At 30.0% G+C, this 17,551-nt stretch overlaps 1 protein-coding gene across 1 annotated transcript; it reads right to left on the bottom strand.

Annotated features, from left to right (window-relative positions):
- Positions 1–13,545: 13,545 nt before the first annotated feature.
- Positions 13,546–16,444, bottom strand: LOC110715336 (cytochrome b561 and DOMON domain-containing protein At4g12980-like). Its single transcript, XM_021893900.1, has 3 exons — positions 15,522–16,444; positions 14,492–14,746; positions 13,546–14,186 (listed from the first exon to the last, which is right to left on the bottom strand). The coding sequence occupies exons 1-3, from the start codon at positions 16,143–16,145 to the stop codon at positions 13,917–13,919; spliced, it is 1,149 nt and encodes a 382-aa protein (XP_021749592.1). The 5' UTR covers positions 16,146–16,444; the 3' UTR covers positions 13,546–13,916.
- Positions 16,445–17,551: the final 1,107 nt, after the last annotated feature.

The raw sequence follows: 17,551 nt of genomic DNA, 5'->3' as shown, positions 1-17,551 counted from the left end.
TCAGCAGTCAATTAAGTTTATACAGGGAATTTCCCTCACAAAAAAAAAGTATATACAGGGGGGAATTATATTAAGGCTTATAAAATTCTACATGTTCTAGTCAAAAAAAAAAATCTACATGTTGGTCTCCCATAAAGGAAAAACACCAACTTTAATATGCGACGGTCATCATCATGAAGTTATGAAGGTTACTTCATGTGGCTGGCCAATTTTTATAGGGATTACTTGGTTAGTGTTATAGGAGTTATTTCATCAGTGTTATAGGGTTACTTGATTAGTGTTATAGAGGTTAATTATTCGGTCATGATTACAGGGGAACTTGGTAATTAGTGTTATAGAGGTTAATTATTCGGTCATGATTACAGGGGAACTTGGTAATTAGTGTTACAGGTGTTACCTTGCTATTTTACAAGCTGCTACATGCATGATGTGGTCAGCCGCACACAAAACACACGAAAGTGAACGATGCATTCATTGTAATATTTTAGTGTCTAAACAAAACTCAATCAATCAAGTTTTTATACCTAGTAAGAGATGTTTAATGACGAACGGTTGATTATGTCTAACAAATACGAGTATAATTTTAAAGTATCGATGACACATTGATACGGTTACACAAAATACATAAACATTTTTCTAATACTCCGTATAAAATATTCATATTTAACTTAGATATTTTGCCCTATTTTTGCATGCTGAGAATTGTGATCAACAATTCATTAACTCAATGAAAAATTTTATACATACGGAGTAGTTGGTACGTCATACTAAGAATTTCTGCAATATGTTTCAGTGTATTAGTCACGGACGACAATGTTGACAATACCTTCAAGTCTTCATTCGTCAACAATACGGAGTTCTAGTGAGTTATTGTGCTTTAAATTTTTTTTTTTTTTCTTTTTTTATATGAGCGAGTAATTTTACAAGACCTTATAAAATAAAATAAAATAAAATAAAACACTTCCACCAGTTATTGCCAAAATTAATGCCAATTTCGTTGTTTGAATTGCTTTCAAAAAAAAATTATCATCAACCAATTCTAATACGACAATTATATTTCGAATTGCTTTCAAAAAGAATTATATTGTGAATTTGTGACCAGGAAAATTTGTTCAAAAATTGACAAGTTCAATTTGGATATATACTTGAAAATTGACATTTTTTTTTGTACGTGCCTTACAATTTTCTTATTACACATACTATTTGTCACAGCTACTATGTCCTAAATTCATATACGTAGTACTAGTATTTATTATAGTATATTGAATACCACCCTTAAAACTTTTTTAATCAACTAACTTACATTCATTTATGAAATTTTAATCACTTCACCAAAAGAAAAATTGAAATTTTAATCAGCTTGTTCATGCTAGATGTTGTGAAAAATAGAACATATATATAAGATAGAGAAAAGCAATCACCTTATTTAATAACATACAAAGTTTATATGAAATATTGTCTACAGTATAAATAATTTTAATTTAGCAAAAATCAAATGAAGAGATTCACACCTAATAAGAGCATAAACAATGAAATAATATAAAGTAAATCGATCATAATTTTTCTAGGAACATATAACCTTCAAAACTATATATCCACTGAAAATCATCACATGCCTAATTATTCGGAAAGTATGTTACTATTCCATTTTTTTTTTTTTTTTTTTTTTTTGAAGAATTATTATTCCATAACTTAAGAATGTGAAATGAAGTTGACGAACAAAAATGATTCAAAATAACCCATGTGACGCCGGACTGCCGGGCATTCAACTCCATTTTATATTATACGCAATGTGATTTCCCATCTTATTATGCATGTTACGAGTAACAGTTACGACTTATGAGTGTTACAAGTATGACTTATGCCTTATGACTTATGAAGTTGTGACTTGTGAGACATCTAAATTATCTAGAAGGGAACATTGAATAATAATATTCAGCACTTGGAAAAACATAAATGTTGCCCGATATATGAATAAAGTTATAAATGAGTAAATATAAAATATTAAAAATATATATTGATATGTACTTCGTATTGGTGAGTGAAAATAGTCGTATATACAACATTATTGTAAACCGGTTATACACAATTCTATGCTTTGATGTATTTTTTTAGTGTTTATAGAGCTATAAGGGTAGACAGTAGACGATTGGAGGAAAGTTTTAACCAATTAAATTATAGCTCACCCTCTAAAATAGTGTATATATATCGAAGGTTAATACAAGTATCTATAACTAATATTAAAGTAATTACTGCTGACATCACCATTGTTTATGTGTCACCTTCTTATAAAAAAAAATTCCCTCCTAAACTATTTGTGACATCACTCTCTCTCTCTCTCTCTTTTTTTTCCTCTTTTTTTCCTTTTCAAATTAAAGCTAATATTTGAAAATTATTGATTAATTATACATTTTCTTAAAAGATTTTATGACTAAAAATGACTAATTATACAATTTATTAGTGATGGAAGAGTTTGGATTTTTTTTTCCCTCTATATCAATTTTTTAAATTTTTTACAGTATAATGAATCAAAAACGAATGCTATTTTACAAATTTTATTATAACTATGAAAGTAATTAGAATATTTTTTATCTTAATTAATCTAACTAATGGGATCGATCACGATTTATTATGTTTTGCTTAAAATATTTATATTACACACATACAAGTAAGTTTTTAATTATTTAAACCGTGCGTCGCACGGTTAACCTAGTAGAATAACAAAAGATTATATGGTTTTTGATGGAGTATATAAACATATTATTGGGCTTCAACTAAAGTTTATTAAAATAACATATTATATGGTCCATTAATATAGTATCAAAATTCAAAATTATTGTGACTCAAAGGTCACCAGTTCAAATTTCATCAACCCACTTTCAAGTGGAATATTTCACACTAGAAATTATAGGGCCCATGCTACATCCACATTTCAAGCCCAATGACCTCTTATGTGTGAGGGTCGCGATACATAATATAAATCAATACTGGGCCTCAACTATCAGATTAAGCCTTTGGTTGAGTTAATCCTCTAGCAGTTTTTGTAAGAGTTTTGTCCTTACGAGTGTTTTACTGTTTTTTAAGTTCCCCCTAAATTTTCCTATGAAAACAAACTTCATTCATGAGTAGATGGCAAAGTCCACTGCAAAATGACTACAAAATGATCATTAGCTTTGATAGTATTGGGCTGTAATTTGCTTACTATTTAAAAGCTAATTACTCCGTAGTTGTTTTGGGCTTGCTTGTTTAGATCTTCATCGTATGTTTAATATTATTGCGTTTTACTAATTTCGTCATGCACATATTCTTAGGTGCACACTCATGCACCTAGAAATAGGTGTAACAACAACACAATATGAATATTAGCTTTTCAGAAAGTGAACATTAGTTTTCTTCTCTTTTATTTTTCTCCTTCATTTTTTATTTTCTCTCTCCTCTGTTTTTTTTTTTTTAATTTTCCCCCTTTTTTACACTTTTTTTATTGAATTTGTTTCTTACAACATGAAAGTAGTTATTAAGTATGAATTTTTGTGTGAATTTTCGATTTTGTGTTTTAATTTTGATTGACTAAGGTATATATGAATCTTTGAATTCACAAATTATACTCTATTTTTTCTCTTTCCTTCTTTATTTCCTTTTTCCTCTTTTTTTTTTCCTATTTTTCTCGTTTTTTTCGATTTAACGATTGAATATGTTACTTACAATATGGAATTGGTTGTTTATTTGATTTTTTGAATTCATATGAATTGATTTTTTTTTTTTTTTTTTTTTTGGCTTCGATCAATTTCATTTGTGTATGAATTTCATTTGATTTTCTGCATTTTTTTTAATCAATGAACATAATCATGCAAAATATGAATATATGCATAAGTTCCCTTAAATGTGAACATTAGCTTTTCAGAAAGTGAACATAAGCATAAAACATATGAACATATGCATTTCAGAAAATAAACATAACAATTCAAAATATGAACGTAAGCATTCTTAAAGTGAATATAACAAATTAAAAGGTGAACATATGCTTAAAAAATATGATCATATGCATTTAAGAGAGAGAAGATATGCATAAATAGACTTAATGAAAACAACAAATATTTACTATGAATATTTACATTATGAACATATAAAATATTATTATGAATTTAAGGCATTTTATTATGAACATAAAAAATTGAAGAAATAAAAATAATATGATTATGAAACATATGCATCATAATTCATAAGTATTAAAAATATGAACATATGAATTCAAAATATGAGCATATGCATTGGTTCATTTTTTAATGCGTATGTACATAATTAAGCATTACATAAGGTGAACACATACATAAAAAAATATGAACATCTGGATTTAGAAAGTGAATATAAGCATTTCAAAAAGTTTACAAACGGATTCAAAATATGAACATAAGAATTCAAAATATAAACATATGCATATCAAAATGTGAACATAAAATATCCGTTTGATTTCACTAATTAATTTGACAATTCCAATAATAAATTTCGAACAATATTCAAACAAAATTAAGTGATAATCATATAAATTCAAACAAATTAAGTGAAATTTATATAAAATTGCCTTTTTGGGGAGGATCCTTTTGATTTTGCATCTCTTTCCTAATGTCCATTGAAGTTTTTGCAATTTTTTAGTGAAAGAATGAAATAGAGGAGAGAGAAAGTGAAAAAGAGGAGAGAGAAAATCATATAGAAGAAGAAGATTTTTGAGTTTGGAAATGACGTTATATTTATTGGGTGTGGGTGGATGTATTGCAGTTTCCGTGTTTTTTAGTTTTAGGGCTTTTTTTTAATTGGGTTGTGTGTAATTAGGTTTCTGGGCTACGTTGTTACACCTATTTAAGGTGCATAAGGGTGCACCTTAGACTAATTAATCTTCATGATTCTTAGCATTTTCATTTTTTAGGTATGAAATATAGTCGATATTCACCAAGCATTATTCACACTCCAACTCAAGTCAAGATAAAAGTTCAACTGCATAATTAAAGGGTGATTTAATATACTACAGTTTGTCACGGCCTCTAAATCTCGGCCCAAGTGTAGCCTTCTTTTTTACCCAAAGCCCAACTCAATGGTCTATGGTTAGTAACTTACTTATTTTTTTTTTTAAATAAAATTGATTCATAAATAAAGTCATACGACATCTACAAAGAGATTTAGATCTAATAAATACATAATAATTAAATCAAATAAAAATATTCCAAAAGCAAAGCTACGATCGTTGTTGCAAATCGTACATTCTTTATACCCTCTTTTATATCGTTGTGATTTAAAGCCTTCATCGGCAAGGGGGTCTATTGATCTGTTGTAGCCGTGCAGAAATTTTTCGTCTGATTCACTAGATTGTAATCGAAATAATAACCTCTTTTTTGATCCCGCACAAATTTTTACCCATGAAACAACTCTATAGGAATCCATGAAATAAAAAACAAATCCTCCCTCAAAAGAGAGAAGAAAAACCCGGTCTTTTAAAGGAGTCAAATCCTCCTTAAAAAAGAAGAAAAACCCTTTCTTTTGAGGAAGAAAAATTCCTCCTACAAGAGGAAGAGTTATTATAAATCTAAAACAATAGAAAAAGCATACAAAAACAAACGATTGGGGCTTTCCACCGATAAAAATCGATGGAATTAAAGCCCCTCCAATATTCAATAATGGAAGCTAGGGTTTTAGAGAGAGAAGAGAGGAAAGAGAGGCTAGGGTTTCTATTAACTTACTTCTTATCTTTCATAATACTAGTAATTACAATTGCAATAGTTTAACTTTTGTACTATTTATAAGCTTACTTTTACTATACTTTCCATTGATATATGAAAAACCTATGTTGTCATGTTAAATGTACGTCTTCGGATTAGCCTTTATGTTATAGGCTTCGGGCCTTCGGCCAATATTATGACCACCACTTTATCATCTTTAATTACTTGACACATCCACATAAAATTACAAGAGTATTTTTTAAAATTGTCATATATTGTGACCTTTAGCATTTCACAAATTTTAATATGACTACGCGGTGTGGTTGGAGTTAGTCGGTTAGGGGTTAATTGATTGGTCAAGGGTTGCTCGATCAATGTTTTGATGTGTGTCAGCTTGTTGCACGCTAGCCAACCACACGACCACACCAAAAGCACGGTTGGCATGCATTTCTGTATTACTTATTGTTATTATTATAATAAAATGTAAGGTATTGGTATGGTTTATTTTGAAAAAACTATTTATTGTATTTCACGTTTTTATTCTTAAAATATTTTATTATAATATACCTACCTTAATAATTAAACAACTTTGTGACAATTTTAAAAGTCAAACAATAAGATTAGTTTCAAAAATCAATACTTTCTTTTTTAAAAAAAAAAAGTAAAATAAAATAAAAATTCAATTCTTTCTACTAGCAAACTATAAGTAATCCTATTTCAAAATTTTCATCTGTATCAATTGATGAAACATAATATGTGAATTCTTATTTGATTCGTTTTAATGAGTTGGATCACTTGGATGTTATATAAAATAGCAAAAAATTATATCTTTTATTAATATCTGTTAAATTTAATACTCCCTCCATTTCATAATATAGTTCCTGTTTTTCTATTAAAATTAAAAATATTGTTCATGTTTTTATTTTTGGATAATGGGTAAAGACCATTATGCCCTCACTTTTTGAACTTTATTCATTATACTTTACAAATTATCTTATAATTTTGCACATGTGTAATTTTTTTTTTTCACTTTTTCTCTTTAACTTTCGTTTATGATTGTACATTTATACTTTTCATTTCAATTAATTTACTTCATCCACTTTTTCTTCCTATTTATTAAATATCGTAAACAAAACACAAACAAAAACTATATTATCCGATGGAGGAAATAGTCATATAATAGTGGTCAACATTTAGTGTTGGATATGTGCACGATCAAAACGGAAAGAACAACCAAGTTCATGTCAGTATGTCACACCTATGTCATGCTTATGAATTATGATTGCTACCATCCCATATAAAAGAACGAAAATAATTAAAGGGTCATGTCATGTGCTTCATATTCGGGATTCGTGGATCACCTGATAAGGATTTGAGCAAGCATTTAATTCTTATTCGAAGTTTAACCACTTAAAGACAAATCAATTTTTTTTTATCAATTAACCTTTGATAATAAATCTAATCCAAATAAGTTCCAGCTGAATTAACGGCTCATTTATGTAGTTTGTCAATTTGTTGCGTTACAGTTATAATGTACCTTTTCTTTTTCCTTCTTTTAGTTTTCAGGGTTGTTTGTTGTGGACTTGTGGTGCATTTAGAAAGCTACATAAGAAATTATCTGTCCCACAATTTATTAGTGATGATTAATCACATGCAGACGTATGTTAATCCTTTTTTGAGTTACCAAAATGTATTTGTTAATGACACCTTCCACTATAATAATAATTTTTTTCTAGTGAAAACAAAAAGGAAAATGATAGCCCTAAGGACTATGTATATAAGAAGCTGCAAATGAAAATATTGAGAAAAAATTAACATTAATAACACGTCAACTAAATATATGTGCCTAAATCAAACGTGTCAATTAAATAGAAATGGAGGAAGTATTATTATACCACTGATTTGACAGGCTTACTCCTAGTCATATGGACTCTGGAGTTTCTGGACAACACACAAAGAACCAAATTCAGGAAGTGTACCTTTTATTTTATTCATGATGTAATGATTAGTTCATGATGACCTCATGTTTCCTACAAATAGTATTACGACCTTATGAAGGGGATTATAATACACTTAATAACACGTTTTTCTTACTCAAGAGTATTATAATCCCATTGCTCAGTTTATATACAACCTTATGAAACACTAACCTTAGTATTAAAATAAAAAGGATATTATAGAGTGAATTAGAAATACTATTGATCATCTTAGATTTCGTATATAGTGTTACGACCCTAGTTTACAATGATAGAGTATACCACGTACTTTGTATAAGCTAATCATAGGTCTCAATCATCAACTTAAGTTATTAGTTGAATTATTGTCACTTAACATGATATAAGAGAGTAAGAGACAACGTGATACAAAGGTCATGAGTTCATCAAATTTTATCCACCCCTTTTCCAAATGAATGAAATATTTAATTTTACACTTAGTATAATTATATTTACCCCTAGCTTTATTAAGAGGTCTATGCTGCATTCACACTTTAAATTTAATGACATCTCATAAACTAATTATGAATCTCATAAATTAACATTTTAGGCTAACCTTATCTTTAACATAGACCAATAGCAAGTGTCCGTGACCCAAGAAAGGGATGGTGGGTTAGTAATGCGTCAAATAACTCAAATTATACCCATCAAAGCATAGTTACTGAGTTAGTGTTCAAAAAAAAAAAAAAAAAAAAACCCATTCTCGTTTAATGCAATGAACTGAAAGGTGCTAAACTTTCTAACTAATTTGTGTTGATCATATGCCTTATTTGAATTTCCTCTATAATGCTCATGCATGTGTGCTCACAGCATAAAGGCTTGAAGCAAACGAGAAAAAAATGCCTAACAAAATTGACTAGCATCACTTTCATAGAAAAAGCATACTTGCCATAATGCCATGTTCTCAACCTTTCTTTAAAAAAAAAAAAAAAAAAAAAAAAAGTCTACGTACGGGAAACCAATCTCGGAAACTTCCACCTACTAGAGTAAGGCCCTATTTAGTTCGCCTTATATTTACTTATCTGAACTTATCTGATCTGATATGATTTGGTCTGGTCTATTCTGATCAGATCTGATGTCTGATTTGACCAGACTTTGACCTTAAGAAAAAATATATCAAGTGTGATCTTGTTAGATTCGTAATAATGTGTATTTTATTAATATGTAATTTTCATAATTTTGTTTCATTATGAAATTAAAGATATTTGCGATAAAAAACTGCACATAAAACAATGATCTGATCTGAACTTATTTTTTCAGATTTTATCTTATCTTATCTTATTTTTTCTAAAATAAGTAAAAATAAGGTGAAATAAAGAAGACATGTGTTATTGTCATGTATTCCGTTGATCCTATAATAATTCAATGTCATCAATTGCACGATCACCATACCCATGAAATGTTATGATCATAAATATCCTTTATTATTTATTAATAATAATCAAACTCCGTAAAAGTAACATACTGTATTTGAACAAATTTAACAATGACATAATTTTGATTTTTGCAATACTCTGTAATATATTAAATTTTTAATTAAGTCTTGGATATTATAATACTCTCAATACTTTTTAACCTAATCAATCAAATAAACTTAATGATATATATATTTAGTATTAAATTATTGCGATTTAGGGTCTATTCTCATTGACTGAACTGAACTGAATTGAACCGAATATTTTATAAGAGAAGAAAATTAGGAGCTAAACTGAACTGAATTGAACGGAAATGAATATTTTATAAGAGAAGGAAATTAAGAGCTGAAGTGAACTGAATTTCAACGTATGAAAACTAGTCGTTAGACTCGTTACTATAAGTTTTTGGCATAGTAACACTACTTCATTGAAATTTATAATCATGTTAATAATATAATGTAGTTTATATCTCTGTTTCACCACTTGCTCTTTACAGTTATAAATGATACTGATTATTATTGCATAAAAATAATAGACAGAACATGGTTGAAACAAATCATATGCTTCATTACGCTTTAATTGATCTGCTATCATTCTAATAATAAGCATTTTATTTTATCAATAGTGCGTGCAAATTAATTAATTGCCGTAAGCTACTAAGTTAGGGTACGTATGTAATGATGTAATTGGTGCCATGCATTGCTTTGTTAGGGGATGATGCATGGGGGCACCCACGATTAATGATTTAGAGGTGTCAAAACCACACCCAATCCGAAACAGATGCGAAAAATATCCGATTTAGATTTGGACTCGCGTGAATATAACAATTTATTATTACTTAACTTTAAAAATTGACCCAACCCGATTATATCAGACCCGATCCGATCATCCGAATTGACACCCCTACGCACAAACTCAAGTCATAAGTAACAAGCCAAAAGTTTACAACAAAATAGGTTGTATAATCTAATATAATTTTGGTGTTTTTGTTAAAAAGTTTAAAAAACAACTAAATATTGCTTATAAAATGTTCCCTAATTATGAAGACAGAATATGGATTTATTTATTACTCTATCAAAGTGTACACTTTAATAGATTTGCTATCATGCAATCTACACATTTAAGCACAATGCTAAATAAATGCCGTAAGGTACGTATGTTTATGTATCAACGTATGTAGTGATGTAATTGGTGGCTTGGTGCCATGCATTGTTATGTAAGGGGATGGGATGCACAAGACCAAGTTTCATGTAAATATACTATAAGTAAATTTTAGAAGGCCTAAAATATACAAAGTCAATTAAGATAGATCAGGAATACAAGTATAAAAGAGAAAGTAATATAATGCTCTCAATTATTAGTCCTTTTATTTTAAGAAACAACAACACTTTTTTTTTTTTTTTTTTATTATATATAATTTTTATGTTCAAGAATTGTGAAATCAGACTTAGATATTTGATCAAAAAAAAAAAAAAAAAAAAAAAAAATCAGACTTAGATATAAAGCTTTAGGCAGATTCAAAGACGAGATTTCATCTAAGCTCTCCAAACGAGCAATTGAGGAAAACTATTGGCTTTGCTTTTTATACTACCGTACGTGCTTATTATGAATACACCCGAATTAGCTAGTATACAATAGAACTTACACGTTTAATTTGTACCCTTGGGTCGTAGTCATAACTAAAAATCTTCCAATCCTCTACTTTTTGACTCCTCAAATTAAAATTATTAGCTTGGTTATAATGGCTATTACAAAAGTAATGCTATAAAAAGGTGTTTTGAAACCATGACAACTTAACTAACCAAAAACGGAGGAAACTAATTTGAAACAAATTGAAAAGATGAAGATGACAAGATAAAGAGAGGGACTCTTATATTCGGGGTGGGGTGGGGTGGGGTGCCGTGGAAGATAGGTGTGTTTCCTTTGCAAAGGAACAAAAGACAGAGAAATGATGAAAGTGAAGACAGGTTAGAATTGCACCATTTTGCTATTTATATTTGGGGACCCCCCCTTTTTTTTTTTTTTTTTTTTTTTTTTTTTTGGAGCCCTTTTGACAAAGCTAATAAATAATATCACACTCAAATCACTTTGAAATTAATTATTTTTGTAAAGTAATTCCTTATTGAATGATCTTTTCTACTTTTAAGCTTGAAATCTTTTTCCAATTAGTCTTACATGATTCTTTAATTAATTATACACTACGACATACATGCATCGTATTTTAACATTTAACATTTATGCAGTTTGCTACAAAAGCTAACTCCGTCAGTCCCTATATATCTTCGATCTCATGGATTTTACATGGCCTTCATGTGCGTAATACATACGTACTATCCATACAAGTGAGATTATTACAAAACTAATATTTAAAAAATTTACAGATGAAACTAACAAGATTTATAAATTATAGTAAAGCGATATTCTTTTGACTAGATATATACTTTTTTGTACACTTAAGAGTTAATTAATACAAGTATTATACTACGTAGTAAAGTGTAAATAATTTCGTAAAAAAAAAGGTGTAAATAAGAGGTTGTAAGTGTAAACTTAAGATTAAATACGCGATAGATTGAAAATATACAAACTTAATCAACTACCTAAACTCTCTCCATGATTGATATCCATACTTGTATTTGGGCTAATAATCTTTTAGCACATCACTAATCTAGTAGTCTCCATTGTTTCCAAAAAAATAAATAAAAATTTAGTAGTCTCTTTTTGCTTCATTATTTATTTACCATGGGAATGATTTAGGTTGATAATTGACATGTCATTGACTAAAAAGTTGCTTAAATTCAGGAGATTAGATGATATTCGACTAATTGAGTAATTAAACCTTTAAACCATGCTACTTTTATAACTTTGAGTCTAGAAATAGTTGTATACACTCGGTTGTACAGTGCACCCAAGAATATTATTTGATCATTTTGATGATTATTGCTCATTTTATCATCAAATGAGAAAACAAATTTTTTAAGGTGTACCGCTCACCCAGGTGGCCGGGTGTATATAACAATCTCTCAACTATAAATTCAATTTCATAGACCACAATTATTACACCTTCCAAAAGAAAATTCATTATACAATTTATCAAAAAGAAGTTTGTCTATCCTTTATAAATTGTCCATTTAATTATTGCATGGTTCAATCATTACATTTTATATACAAATTAAATTATAAACTTTTCATAAATAAAATACATAACAAAAATGATGACTACCACTCCCTCTATGTCTGTTTGATGCACTCAATTCCTTTAAAAATGTATTATGAAAATTTTGTTGCAGTATAGTAATGAAAACAAACATGAAGGATGTTAGGATGAATGCATAACTGACATAATTTTTTTTTTCTTTTTAAATTTTTTTTATAATTGATGAACAAAATATTTGCAAAATTTCTCTTCTAAATTAATTTCCGCTGGTACATACAACGCATATAACAGGACAAAATAGTCATGTGATATTTATGATTAAGAAATGTCTTAGTATTTCATCAAAAAAGAAATGTCTTAATATTAACTCTCAGAATCGAAACTTTACATAAATTTCATAATTGCACAATTAAACAAAATTGTGGTCAAGCTAGTAAATTAGAAGTCAACTTAATTGCTACTCGTATGTCTTTAAATTTTACACCGTACTCATAGTAACTAAAGTTTATCAAAATTGGGAAAGTATAGGGGTACACTTGGTGTACAAGATTCCTATTAAATGTTGTCAACTCAGCTAAGATAAAAGGAAAAGAAAAAAAGATAGCCCACTTCAAAATAAGATTCCTTATCAACTACTAGAAAACTTGATGTACTCCCTCTGTCTCTTTATTAAAATCCGTCTCTTTATCAAAGTGACATGAATAAAGAGACGGAGGGAGTACAAAATTTTTTTGCACACCAAGTGTACCCTAGCATATTCGGTCAAAATTAGAGAAAGGAGAAATTAAAAGTATACTTTCTTTGCAAAAGTACATCAATACTGGTACTTGCTTCCATCCCGTTTGACAATTAAATTAGTTTTGGCGGCCTTCTTGAATTCAGATAATAACTCCCAACTCATGTCAGTAAGAATCAATGAGTCAGTGACCAACTTCTTGGTCAATTTACTGTTGTAATGTTGTTAGTTATGAAGTCTGAATGTCTCATGGTGAGACGTTTAACACAGTACAGTAATTGCTGGTCAGAACCAAAACACGTTAGTACCATTTTATGGAGTACTTAAAGTACCGTTATTATTATAAACATATTTTCGTATACAGTGTGTTATTGTACTATTTGATCACTTAATGATGGAGTACTATTGTTGATTTACAAAAAATTTACGAATAACATTTGTTATATAAATACCAAATGTCTGCCGATTAAGCAGTTGGGACTTGGGAGTGCCTTGTTATTCAACAACTAAGAGCAAAAACCAGCAGCAGTGCAACACATTATAAAAGAAAATTACTCATATCAGTAAGCAGTATAAAATTCTGTTCTAAGCTAAAATAGGAAATGTGAATTTCTGCTAAAAGTAAAGAATCTAGCACACTTGCACAAACAAATGAAGATGGGCTCACATATTTCTGAATATCTGCCTATATGCAACTATCTAAGATACATACAATCCTTGAAATAATCGGAAAATGAGAGCGCTTATCTATACCACAACTATCTCAAACCAATATACACTAAGGACAGACAACATGAGGGATGATATTCCCTGTCGAATAAGTTAACAATAAAGCGTATCAATCATCTTACAAGCTTTGATGATCCAATGAATGGAGTCGTCGTGTTTAAGAACTTTTTGATGAGCTGATCAAGCGTAGGGTTTGGTGGATCTACTTGATTTTTTTCGTAGGACAACGATCCAGGTAAAAACTTCTAGTACTGCAGTAATGCCACCCAGCACAATAAGAATGGTAACGTATGTTGATTTCCATTTCTTTTCAGGTTCGAGTATTTTTAAGCCTTTGAATACGTTGATGATTCCGAGGATAATGATGGCATATCCAATGCCGTGGTGATATATGTTCCAGTAAAACCTCAACTTGTGCTCTTTCTTTGGTCTTAGAAACAGCGCGAAAATCTGCAAGATTAGAGCAGTCCAAAATGAGAATAGCCCCTCAGCAAATGGGGCAAACAACAATCACTAAAGTCCCAAAACTTAAGGGACCATTTGGTACCATACTAACATTTAGTTGAGTTACTCGAAAAATCAGAACATCTTATCAAGAATTGTTAAGAGTTGCATTAATTTGGGAAATATTTGATGTTCTGAACCCTATTAAACCTTCAAATATCACAGGTCAAATCTACATTCAGATCTTCAAAGTACAAGTAGGCTTATATCACAGTTAAATGAGTATTTATAAAACAGCAAGAAAGAGTTACCTGCAGAGTAGCCAGGGCAAAGAGGGCAATGCCGATGTAGCGATGACTCGAATAAACGATCCCTACAGACTCGCTTCCAAGCTGAAGTCCGGTGGACCAGCCGGCAACACCGATAGCATATCCAGATATTTGACAAGAAACATGAACATAAAACCATGCAGGATCTGCAGATTCAAATGTTCTCATGTATCTTGCAATGATAGCTCCAATTGGAAACAATAATCCCCAACTAATTGCATTCAGAATCCCATGAGTCTGAAAATTCAACAAACCACGATACCAAAATTGTCAATATGATATCAGCAATGCCAGGAAATTAACATGAACATTTAACAGAACTTTAATTTGACTGGGGTAGTTGGCAATCATAATTCTGACATGCAATTCAGGATAACAATGACAGCTAAAAATTAAAGAACATTGTTTCAGGAATTTCTATTAATGAATAAAAATTAACATAAAAAGTCAATTTCAGAATCTCAACTACAACAAGTAGCTTAAAAGCATAACAGTGAGATCCCAGAAAATAAATATGAAATCATAAACATTTCTTGTGTGTTAGTTTGACTAGTAGTTTCTCTTTGTAAGAACTATGGCTGACTGGTGGTTGTACAGTAGGCACACAGTTAACAAGTAATCGATGTAGATGTCAGCTAGCTTATTTGATTTAAGACCTGTAGAGGAATCTGAGATCGAATCCCGTCCACTATAATTTGAGCAAAATCTTACACAAAAGCCTGTATTCAATATTAAAAGCTGTTCTAATGAAATTTATTCAAACACTTTCTGATCATCAACCAGAGCATACAATTTTACTACTATAATCTAAAAACATCCAATTTCACTAATATTACATTTTTTTATATCAATTATGGATAAAACACTACACAATTACTATATATTTAATTAAGTGCAAAAGAATCAAAATTGATCCATAATAATAAACTCCCAAAATTCCCAGAATTTAAGAGCACCCAAAAACAGAAAACAAACCAAGAACCAAACTCGAAAGAAGTAACAATAAACCTACATTTCTCTTCTTAGTAGCAGCATCACTAGCAGTTTCCGACGCTTTACTGCCGCTACTTGCTCCTCCATTCAAATCCAAAGTACCTTTCGACTGAAGATTCTCCGGCTTAAACTCGTGTTTCTCAGGAAAACCTTTCGAAACACCAGGACCAACTTGCCAAACATGGTTAATCTTACCAGTACCAGAATTCCCGACGCTTGCAAAGATAGTAATCGACCCATCAGCAGCATTAAAAACCGCCCGTTTTTCGTAAACCGGAAATGACAACTTCCCTTCAATAATGTCGGAATACGACGACAGATTGAAGGTCTTAACAGACATTGAACCGTCAGTATCTTTGAAAGCGACGATGGCTTGGGTACCGGCCATACCGGTACCAGTAGGGTTAATTCCCCAGGCAACCCAGCCAGAAGCCGAAGGCGGGGTTGCCGTAAAAGCGATAGAAAGTGATTTATTTGAGTGGTCGTAAGAATAGTGAAGCGATGAGCTGAGAGAAGGGAGTTCGTTACAAGATTTGTAGGAGGAAGTGAGCTTAGGAGAGGTGCAGGTTGAGGAGAGAGAAAGTGGAAGAGAGGTTAGGAGGAAGAGGAGAGAGAAAGTAATGGAGGATTGAAGAAACTCCATTGATGAAGATGAAGGTGGAGAAGAAGAGGAAAGTGAGGTTTGGGAAAGTAGGGAAGAATGAGGAAGGGAAAGGGGGTTAAATAGGAGAGAGAAAATTAGTTAGTGGAGGTGAGGTAGCCAATGAAAAGGTGACATTTTGAATTTAGGGACAGAGGAGAAGTATGGGATTTGTCACGCGAATTTTTGTGTAATGAGTGAAAATTAAAATTGTTTGGAGTGTGTTTGTTCTAATACCACTCCCGTCTCTTATTTTTTTTGACCTATACTCATTTTTATTTATAGTTACACTATTTTTATTTACTTTTTTATTTTATTTTTTTTTTTTTTTTTTTTTTTTATGTTTGTTAATGCATGTTTTCGATTACTTACTCCTTTATATACCAATGTATAAAATTTATAAATATTAATATTAAAATTGTATAATTTAGTTAAAGGCTCTCCTTCTACCCCTGTGAGAGAGTTTCGATTCTCACCCCCAACCAAGTAGGATCCCCAATTTCCCCCCTACTTACAAGGTAATTCTCCTTATCTACAAAAAAAAAGTTATATAAATTGATATGAATCTAACAAGATCTCACATGATTATATTTTTATTAAGTATAAATCATTAAAGTTAGTCAAAGTGAGCACATAAACACTATAAAAGACAAAATGTTGCAATTATAATAAATAAATAAAAAAGGAGGAAGTAATAACTAATATGGAGTATTTGGTTTAAACTTTAAAATTTTTGATAATAAATGTAAATCTTAAAGAACAATATAGTTATGTGACATTTTATTGAATTCATTTCATTGTATATTTTATTCATATCAAGTTTTTATAATTTTACTCATATAATGGAAATATATACGTTTTAAGATGCGTCACCGTTGAAAGTCAAATAGAAAAAATTATGAGCTGAATTGAACTGATTGGAGCTGAATTAAACTGAATTGAAATGAATTGTCTATGAGAGAAAGAAATAAGGAACTGAACAGAACTGATTAGAGCTGACTGAATTAAACTGAATTGAAATTAAACTGAACAGAACATGCCCTAACTAATAAGCATATTATGAACAAAATGATTTTTTTATTTTATTTTATTGTACAGCTAGAGGACTTGTCACGCCCCTAGAGCTTTATTCTCTTTATCTTATTTTAAAAGTACAAATTTTGACAAATTTAACAAGATTCTCCTATGATTATATATTTCAAAGCTTATTTATATGGTTGAATTAGGGTAAATAACCCTTATTAACACTATGCATTTGAACTTATATCTGAACTTAATTATAATCCATCATTATAACTTAATTAAAAAGTTTATTCCTAAAATGAGTGAAATTAAGGTGTATTTAATAATGATAAACTAATTTCCATCGTTTAAACAAATACCCCCAAGAACATCTTTACTCTAGTTAC

The sequence above is a fragment of the Chenopodium quinoa genome, unplaced genomic scaffold, assembly GCF_001683475.1.
Source record: "Chenopodium quinoa cultivar QQ74 unplaced genomic scaffold, ASM168347v1, whole genome shotgun sequence".
Taxonomy (NCBI): Eukaryota; Viridiplantae; Streptophyta; class Magnoliopsida; order Caryophyllales; family Amaranthaceae; genus Chenopodium; species Chenopodium quinoa.
The sequence above is the reverse complement of the archived record's forward strand: the minus strand, read 5'-3'. Positions and strand labels throughout refer to the sequence as shown.

Excerpts from the sequence above, each read along its gene's own strand:
- LOC110715336 (XM_021893900.1), bottom strand. The coding sequence starts at position 16,145 with ATGGAGTTTCTTCAATCCTCCATTACTTTCTCTCTCCTCTTCCTCCTA. Across the intron at positions 14,747-15,521 it reads CTGCTACTAAGAAGAGAAAT|ACTCATGGGATTCTGAATGC; the intron begins GTAGGTTTATTG and ends TTGAATTTTCAG. Across the intron at positions 14,187-14,491 it reads TTGCCCTGGCTACTCTGCAG|ATTTTCGCGCTGTTTCTAAG; the intron begins GTAACTCTTTCT and ends CTAATCTTGCAG.